The sequence below is a fragment of the Hibiscus syriacus genome, unplaced genomic scaffold (genome assembly GCF_006381635.1).
Source record: "Hibiscus syriacus cultivar Baekdansim isolate YM2019G1 unplaced genomic scaffold, ASM638163v2 tig00110209_pilon, whole genome shotgun sequence".
NCBI classification, from domain to species: Eukaryota; Viridiplantae; Streptophyta; class Magnoliopsida; order Malvales; family Malvaceae; genus Hibiscus; species Hibiscus syriacus.
In genome coordinates, this window is record NW_024062628.1 from 355,132 (window position 1) to 375,713 (window position 20,582).

At 33.0% G+C, this 20,582-nt stretch overlaps 1 protein-coding gene across 1 annotated transcript; it reads left to right on the forward strand.

Moving 5' to 3' along the window:
• Positions 1–206: 206 nt before the first annotated feature.
• LOC120113508 (SNF1-related protein kinase regulatory subunit beta-3-like) lies at positions 207–2,584 on the forward strand. The gene is made up of 3 exons (XM_039134649.1): positions 207–330; positions 1,761–1,857; positions 1,933–2,584. The coding sequence occupies exons 2-3, from the start codon at positions 1,831–1,833 to the stop codon at positions 2,257–2,259; spliced, it is 354 nt and encodes a 117-aa protein (XP_038990580.1). The 5' UTR covers positions 207–330; positions 1,761–1,830; the 3' UTR covers positions 2,260–2,584.
• Positions 2,585–20,582: the final 17,998 nt, after the last annotated feature.

Below are 20,582 nucleotides of genomic sequence, written 5' to 3' on the forward strand. Positions count from 1 at the left end.
CCCCTAGCTGAAAAATTCTCTTTTTTTTTTCTCAGGGTAAGCGACACTCTTTCTATGCATTTGTTTTTTTTCTTGCTTATTTTTCGAAATCCCATCTCGTTGCTGTTAGCTGAATTTTGTTTTGCTCATATTAGAATTTTGGGGTGTTTTTCTGTTTTCCCAAGTTTTAAATGTTTCGGGTCAGATTTAACCTGGGTTTTCTTTAGCTTTGCAGGTAGGCTTCAAAGCTTGATGAGACTGAAAAGTTATTCAATTATTTTCGTGTAAAGTTTGGGTATTTTTTTCAAGCTGAAACTTGGAATTGAAAAGCTGGGATTTTCGGTGATTGAGGTCGGTCTCTATTATATTGTTATTGAACAAACTAATTTCTTTGGCTAGGAATTGGATTTTTCTGTATAGCTTTATTTGAAATTTTAGGTTGTGTCCGCTGTTTTTAGAATGCTTTTATTGAGCTGAATTCTTTGGGTTCGTATAAATTATGTGGATTATTCGAAGCTTTGCCTTGTATGCTTTGAAGAAATTGATGATTATTTCGTTGTTACGATTACTCGTCTTAAAAATTGGATATTATGATAAATTTAAGAGTTGCATATAGAATGCTTTGTTTATGAGTTGCTCGGAATTAATGCTTTGCTGAATTATGGAGATTTTGAGCCCAATGTTTGGTATAAAAGGAACCTTATGGTATAAAAGCACACAGTTGAATTTTCTTACCATTCAAAGACCACCAATGTCGATGTGAATATCGCTTAATGCCGAAATTTATCCCTGGTTTCATAGAAATAAAATCTGGATTTATTTGAATGCTTTAATTTATCATAGAGCTCTTCCTTCAGAAACTACCTTTCTCCCCCCAACCAAAAGTTTTACATAAGACCTAACTTATTGCTCGTGTAAACAACTTTGAAATGATTATAGTCTTTTTATTGGACAATTCCAAGTTGGAAGAAATAGGGCATATTTTTCTGGACAGAAATTGGGCATCAATGAACCTACAGAGTTATATCATGAAGCCACTACAGTTCACAAGTGACCCTGTAACATGCAATCTCTAAATAAGAGGATTAATCGCCGTGAGTGGTATCCTTGTTAGAGTATCTGCGGGCATGAAAAAAAGATGTTTTACTTATACTCTCTAAATGTATATCCTTTGTATTTATTAGACAACTTAATATAATTTGGTGGTGCTTAATCAGAATGGCTTTTGCACATGATAGTATTACTGGCCCGTCTGATTCAATTCGTCTGCTGTCCCCCCTACCTGTTATGTTGTTGAGACTGTTATTTTTTTATTACTTCTGCTCGTCTTAATGAACCACGCCTTTTTTTTGTTTAAGCTTTTTCTCAGCTGTATGCTTGGCAACTTTATCCTGTTGTCTCTGCATACAACATTCTAGATTCTTTTACAAGGTTGTGGCATTAAACTGCTGCACTCAATCATATTGAGTAAAAAAAATTCGAGTTAGTTGAGTTGGTGAGTCATATTTTATCATCTTAACTCAAAGACAGCTGATGAGTTTGATGCCTCATCTTTTATATTCCTGATCTCTGTTAAACTTTCATTCAGACACTAGTGTTTTAGTATTATTCATTCTACTTTGAATGAAACCTTATTGAATTATTTTGTCATGGTTTTTTCTTTTCTTTTCCCCTTCGTAAAATCAAATCAGAGTTGTTTGTATATTTCTCTGGTTGTGAAGTTTACATGTTGCTTTGTTAAACTTTGAAATGCTTACATAGAAATAATTGCTTTATGCCAGGCTCACTTGGTGTTGTAATACTGCTTTGTTTATAATTAAGCCCTGTTAGCCTCTTGTATCACTGCTCAACATGAACAACCAATATGGTGAAGATCATGTAAGTCGTTGAATCTCGGTGATTGTTTTGTAGTATTAAAAATTTGGGAGTTCAAATATGTGGTGTTTTGTTCAGGATGAAGCAACTGTCATTGGGATTGAAGTGCCAAGATCACCTGATTCAAGTTATAATAATCCGTACCCCGGGAGTGAAGATGACACACGTGACCCGCTAGTTGTCCCTCCACACCTACATCGTTCGTTGCTTAGCTACCCTTCAAGTCTGAATGCTTCTGGTAGTAACCCTTTACCAGAAAATGTGATTCTAAATCATCTTTACATTGAAAACCGCGAGGCACCTAGATCTGTAGTGGCACTTGGGTTTACTCACCGTTTTCGTTCAAAATATGTTACTGTCGTGCTATACAAACCAGTTCCGAGAAGGGGGAGTACCAGTACTTAAGATATGAAAACATTGAATGTGCCTTCACGTTGGGTTGGTTGGTTAGCCCTCGTGATGGGATTAGTTGCATTAGGCTCAAATAGGGAATTAGGGGAAAGAATATTTATCGGTTTCTTTCGATGACTTAGGGGTGGTCCTTTGGAACCTGAAATTTGAGATTTGTCATGAAATATTAGTTTATGTTGTGATTCATATAAAGCTTTATTGTTGCTCTTTTACCCGGTATTTGCGGTATTGTGCGCTTGTTTGCTGCCAAGGATGGTACTGAACTTGAAAGCACTTGTATTTGTGGGCAATGAATTAATGGATTGGTTCAATTTCATGGTTATGCTTTATGTTATGTTTAATCACAGGAGAACAGCTCAATCAACCTTATCTTCAATCTTGAACTATTTTATCCTCCTTTGTACCGAGAGGTCACACTCTATGAAGTACGTTTGTTTTCTAGATGATCATTTGGGAATTTAGCTGCATAAGTAGTAGGGCCGTAACGAATGGAATGTTCAGTGAACCGTTTGGATGTTTGTTTATGTTTATTCATTTATTAAACGAACGAATATGAACAAAATTTTTTGTTCGCTTAATTAAATGAATAAACACAAACAAAGGGCTCATTCGTTCATTTACGTTAGTGAGTGCTTGATAATCCATTCGTTTATGTTCTTTTAAATTTATTCACATATGTATTTCCCATCTAGTAGCTCATTATCCCTTTCATTTCACATAGATTGAAAAAAAAAATCTTAAATTTGTTCACATATGTTTATGTTTGTTTGTATTTGTTTGCTTTCGATTATCATTTTAATCGGCAAATAATAACGAACACGAACAAGAAATTTTGTATGTTTAGTTGTTAATGTTCGTTCGGTTAAAGTTAAAGGATCAAACATGAACATACTTTTATTCGTGTCCGTTTCGTTTACAGGCCTACTAAGTAGTACTTAAATTTAAAGCAATTTAAAATCCAATGATAAAAACGAATCAACCCTAAAATTTAATGACATTTGGTGTAATTTACCCGAACTCATACAAATTTTAAAAGATGAAGTTAATCCATACGCGTAAAATGGGTGGGTTTATTCATATAACCATTACATTTTCTAGAAGTTGAAGTTATAATGGTAATTTTATAGCAAGGAAAGAGGTAGGAAGTTGGTTGAGGTGATGAAAGCGAAATCATAAGTACCAAATTAAACGATTGCTATGTAAATTCAACAATTTGACCCAAAAATCCCCCTAAAAATCAAATATCCCCGATGAGACACATTTTCCTAAATATTTATTGATCTAACACCCTTTTGGAGGAGAGTGAATGACGCACGTTTCACCAAAAGCGACTTAGGTGAGAAAAAGAGAACGTGCATACTGTGCAACGCACCTTCCAGGGATCTTGCTGACCTAGTGCCACGGTGGACGCTCCTTTGAAGTTGCATTTCGGGACACACTCTTTTTATTCTCGGGTTTTTGAGTTTTTTGTTGGGTTTCTAAATTAAAAAAATCACAACTATTTTAATACAAATCTAATTTAATATTATCATTTTCTTTATCGGGTTTGAGCAGTTGTGTCTGCACGGTGTGATATGATAAAATTTGATATCAAAATTTCAAACGACTATCATATTTCAGTCATCATATTAACCTCAAGCTTAAACGACCATCAATTTTTTAATGAAAAACTGATTCTTTAAATTTAGTGTAGAATACATAAATAGTCTCTCTATTATAGGGTACTATTTTATTAAGTTCATCGACTATTAAAAGTTACAAAATGATCATTTGACTATTGAATAGTACTTTGTTAAGTCCCTTGACTATTAAAAGTTGAAGGTTGTTTAAGTTTGAGGTTAACATGATGACTGAGATATGATAGTAGTTTGAAATTTTTGAGATTAGATTTTATTATATCACAATCAACATGTTAACGTTCAACTTAGAATATCGTCAATTTTTCAATGGAAAATGACGAGTTTGGAATATAATGAATATTCATGTGATCATTTTATAACTTTAATAGTCAGAGAACTCAACAGAACAACACTTTATAGTTTGATGACCATTTTATAACTTTTAATAATCGATGGACTTAATAAAGTATTACCCTATTTATGTATTAAAATAAAACGGTACCATTTTATAACTTTTTTTTTTGACAATTCACTCCGTGCATAAATAACTATTCAAACCCGATAAGAAAAATGATAAGATTAAATTAATTTTGTATTAAAATAATTGTTATTTTTTAAAAATTTTAAAAACCCAACAAAAAAAAACCAGAAACCCAGGAATGAAAAGCGAGTGTCCCGAAACGCACCTTCAAAGGAGAATCCACCGTGATATCAGGTCAGCAAAACCACCAGAACGTGTGTCACGTGCAACGCACCTTCCTTTTTCTCACCTAAGGCGCTTTTGGTGAAATACACTTTCTTTTATCTTCTCCAAAAGAGTGTTATATTAGTAAATATTCGAAAAAATGTGTCTATAGAGGATATTTAATTTTTTAGGGTGATTTTTCGGACAAATTGCCTTAAAATTAAAGTCCGTACAAAATAATGATGCCACGGTCCATCAAATTCAATGATGAATCCTCCCCCAAGTTGATGAAAATGAAATCAAGGGTACACATGAAAGTACATCTTTCAATTCCGTACATATTTGCTTCATCGCCTAACATTTTATATTCTATATATTCTTTTTTATATTTAATAGACGTAACTAGTATTATTAAAAAAATTATAAAATTATGATAAAAATTTATAATTATCGTAGTAAACTAAATGCATAATTAAGATATTTTCTTGTAATATTTAAACTAACAATTTTAGATTATATAAGGAACATACATGAAAAATTTTAAAAACAACTAAAAGACTAAAAAAAATATATGGGAACAAATTTGATTGTATTGGTGAACGAATCACAAATAGGGATTAAGCTACTAAAAGACCACTGGGAATCGTAAATCAGAGCCAAGTGTCGTGAGAAACTATCCACGATCGCAAAAGCGCACATCCAAATTCAATCTGAGTGTCCATAGCAGAGAAGATTATCGAAATTTACAATGAAGCTCAGTGATCAACCGAATGATTTTGCCAAGAGGGTGAATTGGTTTTTTAGTTTAGGGAGCAAGGAGATTAAAAAGATAGACAATTGGCACAAGAATTTATAGTGGTTCGACTTCTCAACCAAGTCTACATCCACTACCTTAGCTCTTCACTAAGGATCTTCTAACAAATTCACTAATTTGTTCTTTTATTTTTTGCAGGATAAAGAGATAACATTTACAATCCTTAGCTTTTCAAAGGCTAAGCTAGAACCACTCCCCTTTTACAAAGGCAAAAAGATGAGTAAACAAGAAAACCTCTAAAAGCTAGGTGTCTACAAGAGTAAGCTCACTAAAACACTAATATTTACAAAAGAAAGAAAAATAGGAATGAAAAACTCTTCTTTTGTGTTTGATTGTTTGAATATGTGTTATAACCTTTCTTCAAGTGTCATCAACTTATTTTTATATGTTGGAATGAGTTTGTGTCCGTTTCTAACCGTTGGGGATAATTTTATCTACAAAATAAAACTGCTCAGGACAGAGAGTATCAATACTTCCTTTATAATTTTTAAATCAACTAGCCGTTACTAGTCGTTAGGCTTGACCAATATCAATACTATGCACATGATATCGATACTCCTTTGAGTATCGGTACCTATTTTGCATTATAAAATTTGAGCAATTTGGAAAACACATGGTAGTATCGATAATACCTAGAGAGTATCAATACTTTTCTTACATTTGGTATCGATACCACATGTACAATATCGGTATTGTTTATGCAGTATCAGTACTACGTACCCAGAAAATCAGTTTGTGCTCAAATTCTATTTAAATGGACTTTGAATTATTTTTAAAAACTTTAAACAAGTTCAATTTAAGTCTAAAATCATTTTGTCTTAATTTGTTATATCAAACATTATAAAACATGGTTCAACAATCTTCATTTTTTTATATAATAAAACATTTGAAAAATATTTTTGGAAAAACTCCCCCTTAATAAAACATTTCATGAAAAAAAATGTTTGGAAAATAATAAAGCTCCCCCATTTTCATTGTTGAAATTGAATTTTTTGAACATATACTTCTCTCCTTTTTGTGATTCAAAAATAATTCAACTTTAAAATTTTAAAATTCAAAAATAACAATGGAGAGTATGTGGTAAATTTTAGCATAAAAATCATTTGAAAAATCAAAGTTCCCCCTCAATAAACGCATTAAAAAAATTGATTTTAAAGGCATGACACTTAAAAGACATTAAATTTCAACAAAGATGAACAAACATGTTAGTAGCACATGAAATTCAATATATTCAAGTCTAATAAACTTTATGCAATACTAATTGTTGTATTTAAGTGCATGTGCATAAAGCTATCCAAAAATGTTATGCATTTGAAAAATTGATATAAATTGCTAGAGAGATATCATTTGCAATAAATTACATGCATAAACATTTAAATTAAGGTCAAAAATAGAAATTTGTAAAAACAAAGCATTAAAACCAATTATTTTTAACATACATGAGATAAAAACATGAAATTGTTTAAAATCAAAAAACGCTTGCATGCATAGACTAAATGAGCAATCAATTATGCAAGATAATCAAAATAAGCTTAGAGGTTACCCATTCCATATCAAGTGTGGCTAGTGCATTTGAATATCTTCACTTTCATCACTATTTCTCCCACTCACCTACAAAAGACATTTATGTGGATTTTGGTATCCAAATTGCTTTGAATCCTTGAACGTTAGTTTCAATGCCTCTTGTTCCCTTAGGAACCCATACTTGTCTAATTTTAAATCGTTTTCCTTTCTTTAAAGGACAAGTATGTTCTATATGACCATAAAAATGGCAAGGTGAACATTTTGTCATTTTTAAATATGATGAATTGGTTTGAGAAATTAATTTTTTTTCTTTTGTTAAACTTTCAAGCTTAACTTTAAAATTAAGATTTTCTTTTTCCAAATCATTGATTTTGATTTTTGAAAGCTCAAAATTATTTTTCAAATTTTCGTTTTATTTTTCTAAATCAACTTTTGCTTTCAAAATCAAATCATTTTCAGCTTTAAATTTTGAAATTAATTTATTATATTTGGAAATCATGGTCATACAACTCATCATAGGCAACTTGTAACTCATTAAAACAATATGAATTTGATTCACTTGAGTTAGAAGATACCTCGGGCTCTTTAAGAGCCATTTCGCACACCACCTTTGTTGTTTCTTCTTTTTTATTTCCATGAAGTTCTTCGAGCTTATTCCAAAGCTCCTTGGCATTTGAACAAGAAGAAACTCCTTCATATACATCGGGACCAAATGCACAAAACAATATATGCATGGCCTTAGCCTTTTGTTGGGTTTTCTTTCATTCTTGGGCACTCCACTCCTTCTTCTTCTTCTTTGGAGAAGAGTAGCCATTCTCGATAATCTCTCATGCATCAAGCTCATTGGATTGGATGCATAACTTCATTAATTTCTTCCAATGATGGTAGTTGGCTCCATTAAAGTATGGAGGCTTGTTGATCGATTGGGAGTCTTCCATGTGGAACGAGCGGAGGTGGAAGTCATCTTTTCAGTTGTGTCGGAAATGGATAGAGCCTTTTCAAGGATCGTCTCAAGGTTGTTAGACCTTCTAATGAGTCAATCCTTGATACCAATTGTTGGGATTTATGTTGAATCTCAATGATTAACCAAATGATTTTTCCAATAGGGGTGAATTGGTTTTTGAGTTTAAGGAGTAAGGAGATTAAAAAGATAGACAATTGGCACAAGGATTTATAGTGGTTCGACTTCTCAACCAAGTCTACATCCACTACCTTAGCTCCTCACTAAGGATTTTCTAACAAATTCACTAATTTGTTCTTTCTTTTGCATGATAAAGAGATAACCTTTACACTCCCTAGCTTTTCAAAGGCTATTCTAGAACACTCCCCTTTTACAAAGGTAAAAAGATGAGTAAACAAGAAAACCTCTAAAAGGTAGGTGTCTACAAGATTAAGCTCACTAAAACACTAATATTTACAAGAGAAAGAAAAATAGGAATGAAAAACTATTCTTTTGTGTTTGATTGCTTGGATAGGTGTTCTAACCTTTCTTCAAGTGTCCTCAACTTGTTTTTATATGTTGGAATGAGTTTGTGCATGTTTCTAGCCGTTGGGGGATAATTTTTTTTGCAAAATAAAACTGCCCAGGACAGGGAGTATTAATACTCCTTTAATGAGTATCGATACTTCCTTTATAATGTTTAAATCAACTAGACGTTGCTAGCTGTTGGGATTGACTAGTATCGATATCATGCTCATGGTATCAATACTACTGTGTAAGTAGTATCGACACTCTTTTGAGTATCGATACATATTTTGCATTCTGGAATTTGAGCAATTTAGAAAACCATGGTAGTATCGATACTACCTAGAGAGTATCGATACTTCTCTTACCTTTGGTATCAGTACCACATGAACAATAGCGGTACTGTTTATGGAGTATCGATACTATAATAACAGTATCGGTACTACGTACCTAGAAAATCAGTTTGTGCTCAAATTCTATTTAAATGGACTTTGAATTATTTTTGAAAACTTTTGAAAACTTTGAACAAATTCAATTCAAGTCCAAAAATGTTTTGCCTTAATTTGTCATATCAAAATATTATAAAACATGGTTTAATAAAGATCAACATGATTACAAATAAACGTCATTTTGATCAATCATGGCGTTGTCAAATCCCACCATGAGAAAACATAAATAAAAGAATGATCAAACGGTTGAAAAAGAAAACGAAATACATGTCACAAAGTCAGAGAAAAACATACTACAAAGGCAAAATTATTCTTATTAAAAAACTAAAACAAGAGAAAAGAGAACTAACGGATGACAACCGACATCAATATCGATGCCTCCGTTGACTAAACAAAATCAAAGAAAAAAATACTGACATGATTTATAAAAGATAATGCAAACTCTAAAAAAAGAATTTTTTTTATTAATCTAGGTTGATTACAAATAGTATTATCTTTTCTAAAGATTCTTAATTATTTACCAATGAACGTTCAAATACACTATAATCGTTGGTTTTCAAATCCGAGATATTTAAGGATAACAATCATCCCTTTAGCTACTGAGATAACTTAATTCGTACATAATTTATATATTCATATAATATCATGTTTCTAATAATTTTAGAGATTATTATTTAATACACAATTGATGAAATAAAAAATTTCTACAAGTGATTTTTAAGAAGATGATCAGTGGCAGATGTTTATACAAGTCAGGGTGAGTTTGTGCTCATCCTGTAACCCGGATTTTTCTATATTATTTGTTCATTTTACTTAGGTGTCCACCCTGAAATTTTATTTTTACCCACCCCATACGAAAGTTTTTTTTGCAGAAAGTCGCTAGTTTTATTAAAACTTGAAAATATCCAGAATTACAATGAAGATTTACAAGTATAACTGTCAATGAAATAAATTATAATTAGGACATTTTCCTATAACCATTGATATAAAAACTAGCCACCTAGATCACACAATGACCAAAGCAAGAAAAAGGTTAAAAAACATAACCAAAATACTCGAACAAAATAAATATATGAACAAATCTAACTGTGTCGGTAAACGAACCAAAAATGGGAATGAAGCTATTGAAAGATCACCTACAAATTGCAAATCAGAGTCAAGCGACGTTAGAAAACTATCCACGAATACAAAACGTGTATCCAAATTAATCCGATGGTCCAAAGTAGGAAAGATCAACATGATAACAAATAAGCGACATCTTGATCAACCGTGGCGATGTCAAATCTGACCCTAAAAAAAGATAAACGAAAACAACGTCCAAAAAATTGAAAACTACCAAAAGACATAGATAAAAGTCCTACAAATGCAGAGATAAACATGTCATAAATACATAATTATTCCAAAAACACTAAAAAATAAAGAAAAAGACAACCGACGGTCGACAACTAGTACCAAAACTGATGTCGCCGTTGGCTAAACAAAATCAAAGAAGAAAAAATTGATTTAATCTATAGAAAATAACACAAATTGTAAAGAAAAAAAGGGAGAGAGGGGAAATAGAGAGCAAATAGGGTTTTAGTTAAGGAGAAAGAATTAAGTAATTGTTTTTGTTATTAATATATATATATATATATATATATACATCCTAAAAAATATTTTAGATCCGCAATGAAGACGATGGATTTATATTTATTTACTTTTTAACTATTTTAAAAAATAATTTAAACATACTTACTAGCTTATAAATATCACTTATGAAAAATATTTTTTTCACTAATTTTGATATAAATGAACAATTTAATTTTATGATCACATTATGATTTTTTTCCCTCAACCATGCAAAAGTTGAATTTTAGCCTATGTTTTTTGAGTAGGTTCCAAATTTTGAACAAGAAAATGTCAATAACCCTAAAAATATGAGGCCATCGAAAAAGTATGATTAATTTGATATTTGATCTCTATTATCTTATTGTTACGGTTAGTCATATTATTAATATTATTAACTATTTTGTTAAAATACCAACATAAAATTTCAAAAAACATTTTAAATATTCAATTTATATGCAATTTTTTACAAACCAAATGACTTTAGTGATTAAGAGATTTATTATTATTCTTTGATGTTTCGAGTATAAACACTACATATACTAAAGATATGAGTGTTCATTATTAAATGATTGAGGATTATCCTCAAATAGATACAAATTTGTATTCACCCAAAATTTATTAAAAAAACTTATATATGTAATTTTTGATACGTTGGTATTTTAGTAGGAATACTTTTTTTGGTAAGTCGATGAGATAATAGAAATAGTTAATGGTGCTAAAAATTTGAATTAGATAATAATTTACTTATTTACATTTTATAGTAAGAGATTTAAATTATAGGAAGCACATTATTTTTAAATATAATAGAGGGACCAAAAATATATGTCATAATTTTTTATAAATAATTTAAATTTAAAAATAATTATGATTTCATTTTGAAATTTTGCATTTTTGTTTAATTTAAAATTTAGAGTCGCCATCAAACTTTGAGTTAGGTAAGTTGAATACCTAAACAAAAATCTTTGAAAACAATTTTAAGAAAAAATTATTTTTTAGACAAAAATTAATTTGTATTTACCAAAGATTCATTTTTAAGAATTTGAAAGTTGATTCATGTGGAGTAGAGTAAACACCGCTACAACGTCCAAAATTGATATCTTTTTATTATACATTGTCTAAGTTGATGAAATTTTATAAAATTTAAACTCGAAATTAAATTACAATCTTTTTTATTTTTATAAACTTTGAAAAGAGTGAATTTTTTTTATAAAATACTAGTCTCGATAAAAATGATTTAATTCACTCAATTGTATTCAAGAATGATGTACTATTACTACAATAATAAATAACATGTACAGGATTTGTGAAAAATCAATCAAATAAATAATAATACAAAATGACACAAAAATATTTATAATTATTAATTAAGAAATTGACAACATGTCTTTCACTCTTGCATCTTAAAAAAAAAACTCTCTGGATATTGGAAGTTTTCCATCATAAAATAAAATATAATTTTTTATCAAAATATTTTTTATATATATACAAAGATACATAGAAAGATAACATTGTTTAACATAAAAATATTTAAGTTTAAAAGATTATATAATATAAATAATCAGTAATAAAAGATAAATAAAAAATAATAACTATACAAAAAAAATCATCTTTTACGAAATATTCAACACACACGCACGCGCGAGCCACATTACTAATTTAAACTATAACATATATTTGATATAATATCTACGTATACATATAGCACTAAATGTATAAAAACAAAGTTGGACATATTTACATATAAAATTCACACACACACACATATTACTAATTTAAACTATAACATATATTTGATATAATATCTACGTATACATATAGTTCTAAATGTATAAAAACAAAGTTGGACATATTTACTTATAAAATTATATATTATAAACATATGCATGTATATAAAAAGAGAAATTAAGATAAAACGATAAAAAAAGTGCAGGGATTAAATAAAAGAAAAAAACAAATGACTAAATATATAAAATAAAGATAAATAACTCAAAGGTCAAATAGGAAAATATGAGAAACAATAGGGACTAATCATACAAAACGTTCAGGATATATACAAAACATAGACCATATTACAAGGGCCTAATAAAGCAAAAGTCCATATTATTTCAAACTAAAACGGTGATTAAATCAAATATAAACAAAATAAGAGAGACTCAAATAATAAATATAACATTTTCTAAGCATATTATAAATTAGGAATAAAATGTAAACATGGTAAAGTCTAAAGGATCACGTGCAGAAATAATCCAAATTCCATTTCATGGATAAAACAGAAGTTTACAAGCATCAAGGGACCAAAAGGGATATTAACCCATGCGCACGTTTCAGAAAACCTAAACCTATAAACGACGTCATTTTGAGAATCATATATATATATATACTCTATTATAATTTAAAACCCTACACCCATTTTATTTTTTACCCTCCGCCTTTGATAAAAAAGGGGGAGAGAGTCATGTCATGAACTTCAACTAAAGCTCATGGTTTTTAAGAATTTGGTGGACCTCCTCCGTGAAGACCGTAGTCGGTGAGCTCCGATCAACGCTCGCCGACGACGAAAAGTGGAGAGGTGACCACCTATAAACGTCATTTTCACCCTGTCCAAAGTGGCTAGATAGGCGCAAATCTAGCAGCGAAGTATCGATTTTCTCACTCAGACGTACCTCATTTTTTCCGGTGAGTCTCTCTCTTCTGTTTTGCTTTTTTCAAATTCTGTTCTATTCATTTTTTCGGTGTTGTTGTTCCTTTTTTTATTCCGAAATCTCTTTTTTATCCGTTTTTTCTTCATTCTTTTTCAGGTTTTATAAAATATCAAACTTGTTGGAGACGATTCTGGTAACATCCTTCGCCCACTTGCTATGGTAAGTCGTATCTCATTAAATGAGATGCCAACATTTTTTTTTTCATTTGAATCGAGGGTGGGCACTGACAGTGACGACGACTGATGAACTGGTGACATGCTTGGCACAACGGCAACAACAGATGGTTTGGGATTAGGATTAGGTTTGTCTTTTTTTAGGTTGTTAGTCTTGATGTAATTTGGGCCTGCGTTTTACTCTTGGGCTAGTTGATTGTTAGACCTGCAAAAAAAGAATAAAAAAAGAAAAATAAATAATAATAATAATAACAACAACAATAATTGATGGGATTCGATGAAGCTCAAATTTGATCAACCGAATAATTTACTCAGAGGGGATGAATTGGCTTTTTGAGTTTAGGGAGTAAGAAAAAGAGATGGACAATTTGTACAAGAATTTATAGTGGTTCGACTTCTCAACCAAGTCTACATCTACTATTTAAGCTCCTCAATTAGGATTTTCTAATAAATTCACTAATTTGTTCTTTCTTTTTGCATTACAAAGAGATAACTTTTACAACTCTCTAGCTTTACACAGGCTAAGCTAAAACCACTCCCCTTTTTCAAAAGGTTTAAAAGATGTAAACAAGAAAACCTCACAAGAAAGGTGTTTACAAAATTAAGCTCACAAAAACACTAATATTTACAAGAGAAATGAAAACAAGAATAAAAAACTCTTCTCTTGTGTTTAATTGTTTGGATAGGTGTTGGTAACCTTCTTTAAGTGTCCTCAACTTGTTTTTATATATTGGAGTGAGTTTGTGATCGTTTCTAACCTCACATGAGAACCTTTAACCTTGCTTGGATCTCCTTCTTCACTTGTTTTATTTCTACTTTCGCCGCTGCACCCCTTGTTTCCATCATTCGAGATAATCTTAATTTAAAGCAAGCCGATATCGGTAATGCAGGGTCGCTTCGGTTTCTGGAATTATATTATCCAGGCTGGTGATGGGTGCAGTCTGTGTGACCTAATTGGTCCAATATATGGGACTGCATTTCTTCTATTGCTATCAGCCCCAACTGGTAAAGTTTCCAAAGATAAATTCTCCATGGTAAAGTTTCTTTGAACTTGATATGATCTATGACTATTGTCGCGGCCGTCTTTCGGTTGGGCCTGGAATTGGGCTTTGACTTAGATTAAACGAATTAGAGTCGCCACCGATCATTTATTTTAAAACAAATATGTTGATCGGATACCTAATTTTTTACCTGATCTACGTCTTACCAAAGATGTATCGGATTCGGGAGTCTGTTACAGTTATAGAAGGGTTAGCACAACTGCCCTTTCGATACTACGTAATTTCCAGTTGTATTTAGTTAAGAAAGTTGCAAGTTTAATTAAAAAGGTAAAAATTGATCCGAATTACTTACCTCTGATAGATTTAAATCTTGCCCTTAAAAAATCAAGAAAAATGTTAGATGAAAAGGTAAGGAATAAATGAATAAAATAAATAAACTCAAGTAAAAAGGAAGAAAGAATTGGTAAATAAATGACTTAAAAACATGAAGTAAAAAAAATATAAAACAAACAATAAATAAATAATAAGATAATAAATAAATAAAATAAAATAAACAAATAAAAAAGAAATAAAATAAATAAATTATAAAAAACCAAACGAAAATAAAAAAAATGAAAATACAAATATAAAAATTAAATAAAAGAAAAAAATAATAAAATATGAGTACCTAACAGGAAAAAAAATATAAAAACATAAAACAATAGATTTTAGAAAATATAAGAAAAAAGGTTGAAAACAAGTAAAGGGGAGGAAAAACAAAAAATATGAAATAAATAAGTTAAAGAAAGAAAGAAAAATATATGTATATATAACGACAAAATATAATATATAAATAAATAAAAATAAGAAAAAAATAAACTGCACAGAGATTAAATTGAAAGAACAACAAACTGGGGGTCAAATTTCAAAGTAATATTAAGATGTAAATTTAATTTGGGGGTCAAAATAACCCTTTAAAAAAACGAAGAGGGACCAAAAGGGTAATTTACCCTATTTATCTAAAAACACGCGGATCTTGGCTTCAGAGTCGGGTCGATGCGCAGACCTTTCACGGGTTGGGTATAAAACCCATTTTGCAAAAACACATTTCATTATTTTAGTTAGTTTCAAAACAGATTGAAGACACTAAATTTCATCGGTTTTAAATAATGTTATTTCGTATAATAATGTCTAACCACATTACATAATATACATACTTACATATTTTTTATGTTTGTGTACAGGCCCTTTACAAATAAAATAATAATAAATGGCCTAAGTACAGGTGGCCCAGATCCAAGATTACACCCAACGCCTCAACAGCCCAAGGCACGTGACCAGTAGGTTAGGGTTTCCAGAAACCCTAGCGCCGTTCTCCCCTTCAACTCCCCATGGCTGCACGTTTCTTATCCCCAACAAATCCGAGTTCTCCGGCGCAAGACTCTCGGCCATCAAGCAAACGCCAATGAACGTGTTTCAACAAAGACAACCAAGTCAGAATCGTGGATTATCACCACAAACAAACCGAGTTTTACTCGGATTAAAACTCTAAAAATAGCCTAGGTTATCACTATAAAGCCATGTATTAGAGCTTTTCAGGGAATATACGGAAATACACACAAAAATACTGGAAATCACGAGAGCACACACAGGAAATTACTCAGCAAAAAAACGAGCCTTGTAAACGTTTCAAGAAGAAATAAAAAGGTGAAAGTTTATACCTTTCTTACTACTTTCCCTTGCATGCGTTATGTCCTTGTCGTTTTACTCGAAAAAAACAGAAGATTTGGGGCCGATGAACACAAGGGAACCGTGATATTCTCTCTTAGATCTACGGTTCCCCGAGGCTTGGTTTGGAAAAATACTTTGATTTTTAAAACGTGCGGGCGAAGAGATTTCAAAAAACCAGTTTTTTTTGTTGGTTGCCGCCGATGACCGGCGGTCGTTGCCGATCAACGGCGGCGGCGGGTGGAGGCCACGGCGGCCGATTTCCTGGAAAACACAACCCTGTTCTTCGTCTTGAAGAACAAGGCAGAGGAAATGAAAGAGAGAAGGAAGTTCTCTCGTTTGGTGAAGTGAGAAATGAGCAAGATTAAATTTTTTTTAACTTTTATAGCGGCTCTTGACCCGCGCCTGGACCCGACCCGCTTTTGATGGATCCGCGTGTTTTGCTAAAAGGGGTAAACTTCGTTTTGGCTCCCTCTGTTTTAAAAAAAACATATAATTTGGTCCCCAAATCGGTTTAATTCCATTGGTTTTATTATAATTCGGCCATCTAACTTTATTTTGTTTCATTTTACCCCTTTATACTTGTATATATTTTATTATATCTCGTATTTACTCTTTTATATATAGATATTTGGATTTTTATTTATTTACACTATATTATATTATATTCTTATTAGTTTATATATATATACATTACCTATTTTTCTTTTATTACATGTTATTTTATTATATATATATTACTCATATTTGTTTTTTTTTTCATTTTCTTTGTTTTTATATTTTTTATTCATGTATATTTTTATTTACCTATCTATTTATATTTTTATTCTTTTTATTCTTTATTTGAATTTTCGTATTTTTCCTTGTAAATTTTATTTGTATTTCATTCATTCTTTTTGTGTACATTATACTTTCTTTATTTCGTTTGTTCGCCTTATTTTTATATTCTAATTTTATTATTTTTATTATCTAACCATTTTCTCAGTTTTTTTAAGGATGTTTTCAAAACAATCAGAAGTAAGTAATTCAGGATCAAATTTTACCTTTTAATTTAAAATTACAATTTTCTTAAATCATGACAACTGGAAATTACGTAGTATCGAAAGGGCGGTTCAAGGGTGCTAATCCTTCCTTGACCGTAACCGACTCCCGAACTCGACACATTTCTGGAAAAAACGCAGATCAGGTAAGATGGTGTCCGACCCACCTAAATTCATTTTAAAATGGTCGGTGGTGACTCTAACCCATTTTTCAAGTCGAAACCCAATTCCGGGGCCCAACCGAAAGACGGTTCCGACAGCTTGGCGACTCCGCTGGGGACACAGGTAAGTGAGTCAGGCTAAGGTAATTTCCAGTTGTCTTTTTAACGAAAAGGGTAAGTTTAAATTTTAAGGTAATATTTCGATCCTTATTACTTATTTTTGATTATATTTTTTCGAGTAAATAGTTGGACTGACCGTTTTCTAATGATTTCAGCTTTCCAAACATTTTTCATCTAAGGCTCTAAACCCGAGCTCCGAACCCGTTTTAAGTGGGGGTGAAAGCGATGCCTTCGTGTGAATTTATTCACCGTATGGGCCTAGCAAGTAGCCTTCGGGATTCATATACCTTATGCCTTCGTGTGAATTTATTCTCCGTATGGGCCTAAGGGAATGTGTCCTCTCGAGTTTAACTTAGTCCACACAAGCCTGTGATGGGTTTCGGACTAAGGGTCTGGTCGGTCCAAGAGGGCGCCAGCAAGGAGAACTCGAGTACCGTTTTTAGAACCTAAACCGGGAGACTTTGAAAAAATAGAGCCTACCCAAAACCACATTCCAAAACCTAAGACATTTCTTTCCTAACCTTTTTTTTTGTGTCCTTATGTTTTTTCCTTTACCATTTATTTATTTTTATTTATTTCTATTTTACTAACCTTTTTGCCTTTGTGTTTGTTTTTAGCATTTGCATCATAACAAGAGGCCATTGATCCCTAAAAAGGTGTTTATTAAAACTCAAATAATCTGAATTCATGGACAAAGGTGTTGTAATACAAGAGATTGAAAACGCTGAGGCACGACTATGGTCCGAGAAGACTCAAAGTGAAAAGGGAGACAGTCTTCAAGGAAGCTATGCGTCAGAGTTGGTTCGCTACATCCCTATCAGACTAAAACAGAACAATGTACAAGAGCTTCGAGATATCTGGGACAGTTGAAAGAATGATCGGAGACAGAAGTTCAGCCAACGGTACGGTGACATTGCACTCTTGCTTCATGTTAAGACTGATGAGCCCTTAATCAGAGCCATGGTTCAATCCTGGAACCCGGGATATAGTTGCTTCACTTTTAACCAAGAGGACATGGTGCCCACCATCGAAGAATACACTACACTACTGCATTGTGAAAGCATCAAGCTTGAGCGAGCCTACATTAAACACATCAAAAGCCAGCCCTTCAAGAATGCACTGGCCAAAGTTGCAGGAGTAGATGAGAAATGGGTAATCGATCGGACTCAGCGTAGAGGCAGTGGAGAAGGAATTGAATGGATCCACATAAAGCAACTAATGAAAAACCACCCTGATGAGTGGAAGACTATAGACCTTTTTGCACTGGGTCTGTACGGTTTGATCATCTTTCTGAAAGCTTTGGGGTGCATTGACGCTGCCGTGGTGGAACTATTTAAGCAACTTTCTAAACGAGTTAACCCAGCACCAGCCATCTTGGCCGAGACCTTTCGATCTCTCAACCATTGCCGAAGAACTGGCGGAGGAAGGTTCACCGGGTGCATTCAGTTCCTTCAGGTCTGGATTCACAGCCACTTCTGGAAGACTAACGGGGTTGCCTACCACCGTTTCAGCACCACCTATTCACCTCTAGGTGAATTTATCACCTTAAAATGACATGAAGGCGCCTCGAAGGAAAAATGGATGAAGGTCTTTACGCATCTTCAGGACCGGGATATTGTCTGGAGAGCCCCCTGGCTATTTTTCAGTGACGTTCTTTTCCGATGTGGTGACTCTGACACTGTGACCTTACTTGGACTTTGGGGAGCAGTCGGGTATGCTCCGTTATTAGTACTTAGACAGTATGGAGCACGCCAGTTTGTCCCAACAACATGCGGGTTGGCTAGGTCAGAGTTTGAGTATCACGGCGACAGCTATAAGAAGATGATCAAAGAAGCAACCGATTCGTGGAGGAAAGTATTCCGGATGGATGTTGTAGCTGCCAGAAGCATGCTCACTCCGGATTATGTGGAGTGGCGAAGATTGAGAAAGAATGACAACATCCCTGTGCCAGACTATGATGACACCCGAACCATGGAAGAACATCTCAGGCATGTCCCTTCTGAACTCGAGATAGCCAAGACCGAGTTTGAAGCAGTGAATAGTGAGCTGAAGCAAAGGATAAAGGAACTTGAAGCCGAGCGCTATCAGTGGAAGCTAGATGCTGACTCTCAGAAAGACCGAGCAAATAAACTGGAAAGAGAACAGAAAAGAGTCTGTTTTGAGTTCGAAGACTTGAGAAAGGGGTATCAAGATAAGGTCAAGGATAACGCCAAATTGAAGGTAACCTCTGAATACTGGAAAGACGAAGCTCATAGCCTAAAAAGGAAGTTTGAGGGGCCTGATGAGAAAGCTTGGAAGGAACAGATGAAGACTGCCCAAAGACGCTTGGCAGATAGTCAATATCATATCCAGCGCTTGAGAGTTCGGGTAACTGACTTAGAAAAACAGCAGGAGAAAGATGGCGAGACAATAGCTGAGTTAGAAGCTATTGTAGATGGATTCAAGAGGCAAGCAAACGAGCTTCAGATGGTGCCCTTCGATGGAGGATTACAATGGCGTTTCCGTTGGGAACAAGCACAGCGAAGGGTGAGGGTCCGAGACGCAACCATCCGAGATTTCCTGGACCAAGAGCAAAAAGTAGCCCGTCATCTTCACGGCCTAGCAAGGGAAGCTGGTGTGGTTCGACAAGGCATTCAACCAGCGACAGATGAAGGCAGAAGACTTGTCAACCTACTGGAAGTTGTTCGGGGTCTAGAGGATTTAGTCCGAATGTACCTTTAATTTGTTTTTATGTCTCTTAAAAGATAAGACATTTTTGTCTGAACAAGGGTTTATTTATAATAATGAACACTTTTCTGGATCAATGCCTCCAATTGCATACATCATGCATTGCATTTCTTGCATGTTATATTTCATTTCTGTTTATTTTATATTTTCCATGTTTTTACATTCGTATTAACTAACAGAACATGTCTCAGACACCGAGCTTACCACCGAAAGCATCAGATACACATCACCCGCACAATACTCGTGCAAAGAAAAGACAAATGGAAGCCAGAATGGAGAAGATCGAAGAGAACATAGCAAGACTTCAAAAGGAATTAGAAGATAAGATGGCTCAGAACAGTGAAAGTACTCTGGAGTCCATAAAGAAAAATCAGGAGTCCTTGGTCCACCAAATCGTAGCCAAGTTTTCGGGTCTACAACAAGCTAGTGCATCAGGGGGCATTTCTTCCGAGGGGGTGGCCATACCACCAACCCCGCAAGTGGTTATCTCACCCGGAATATTACCCGGGGACGCATCTGCTA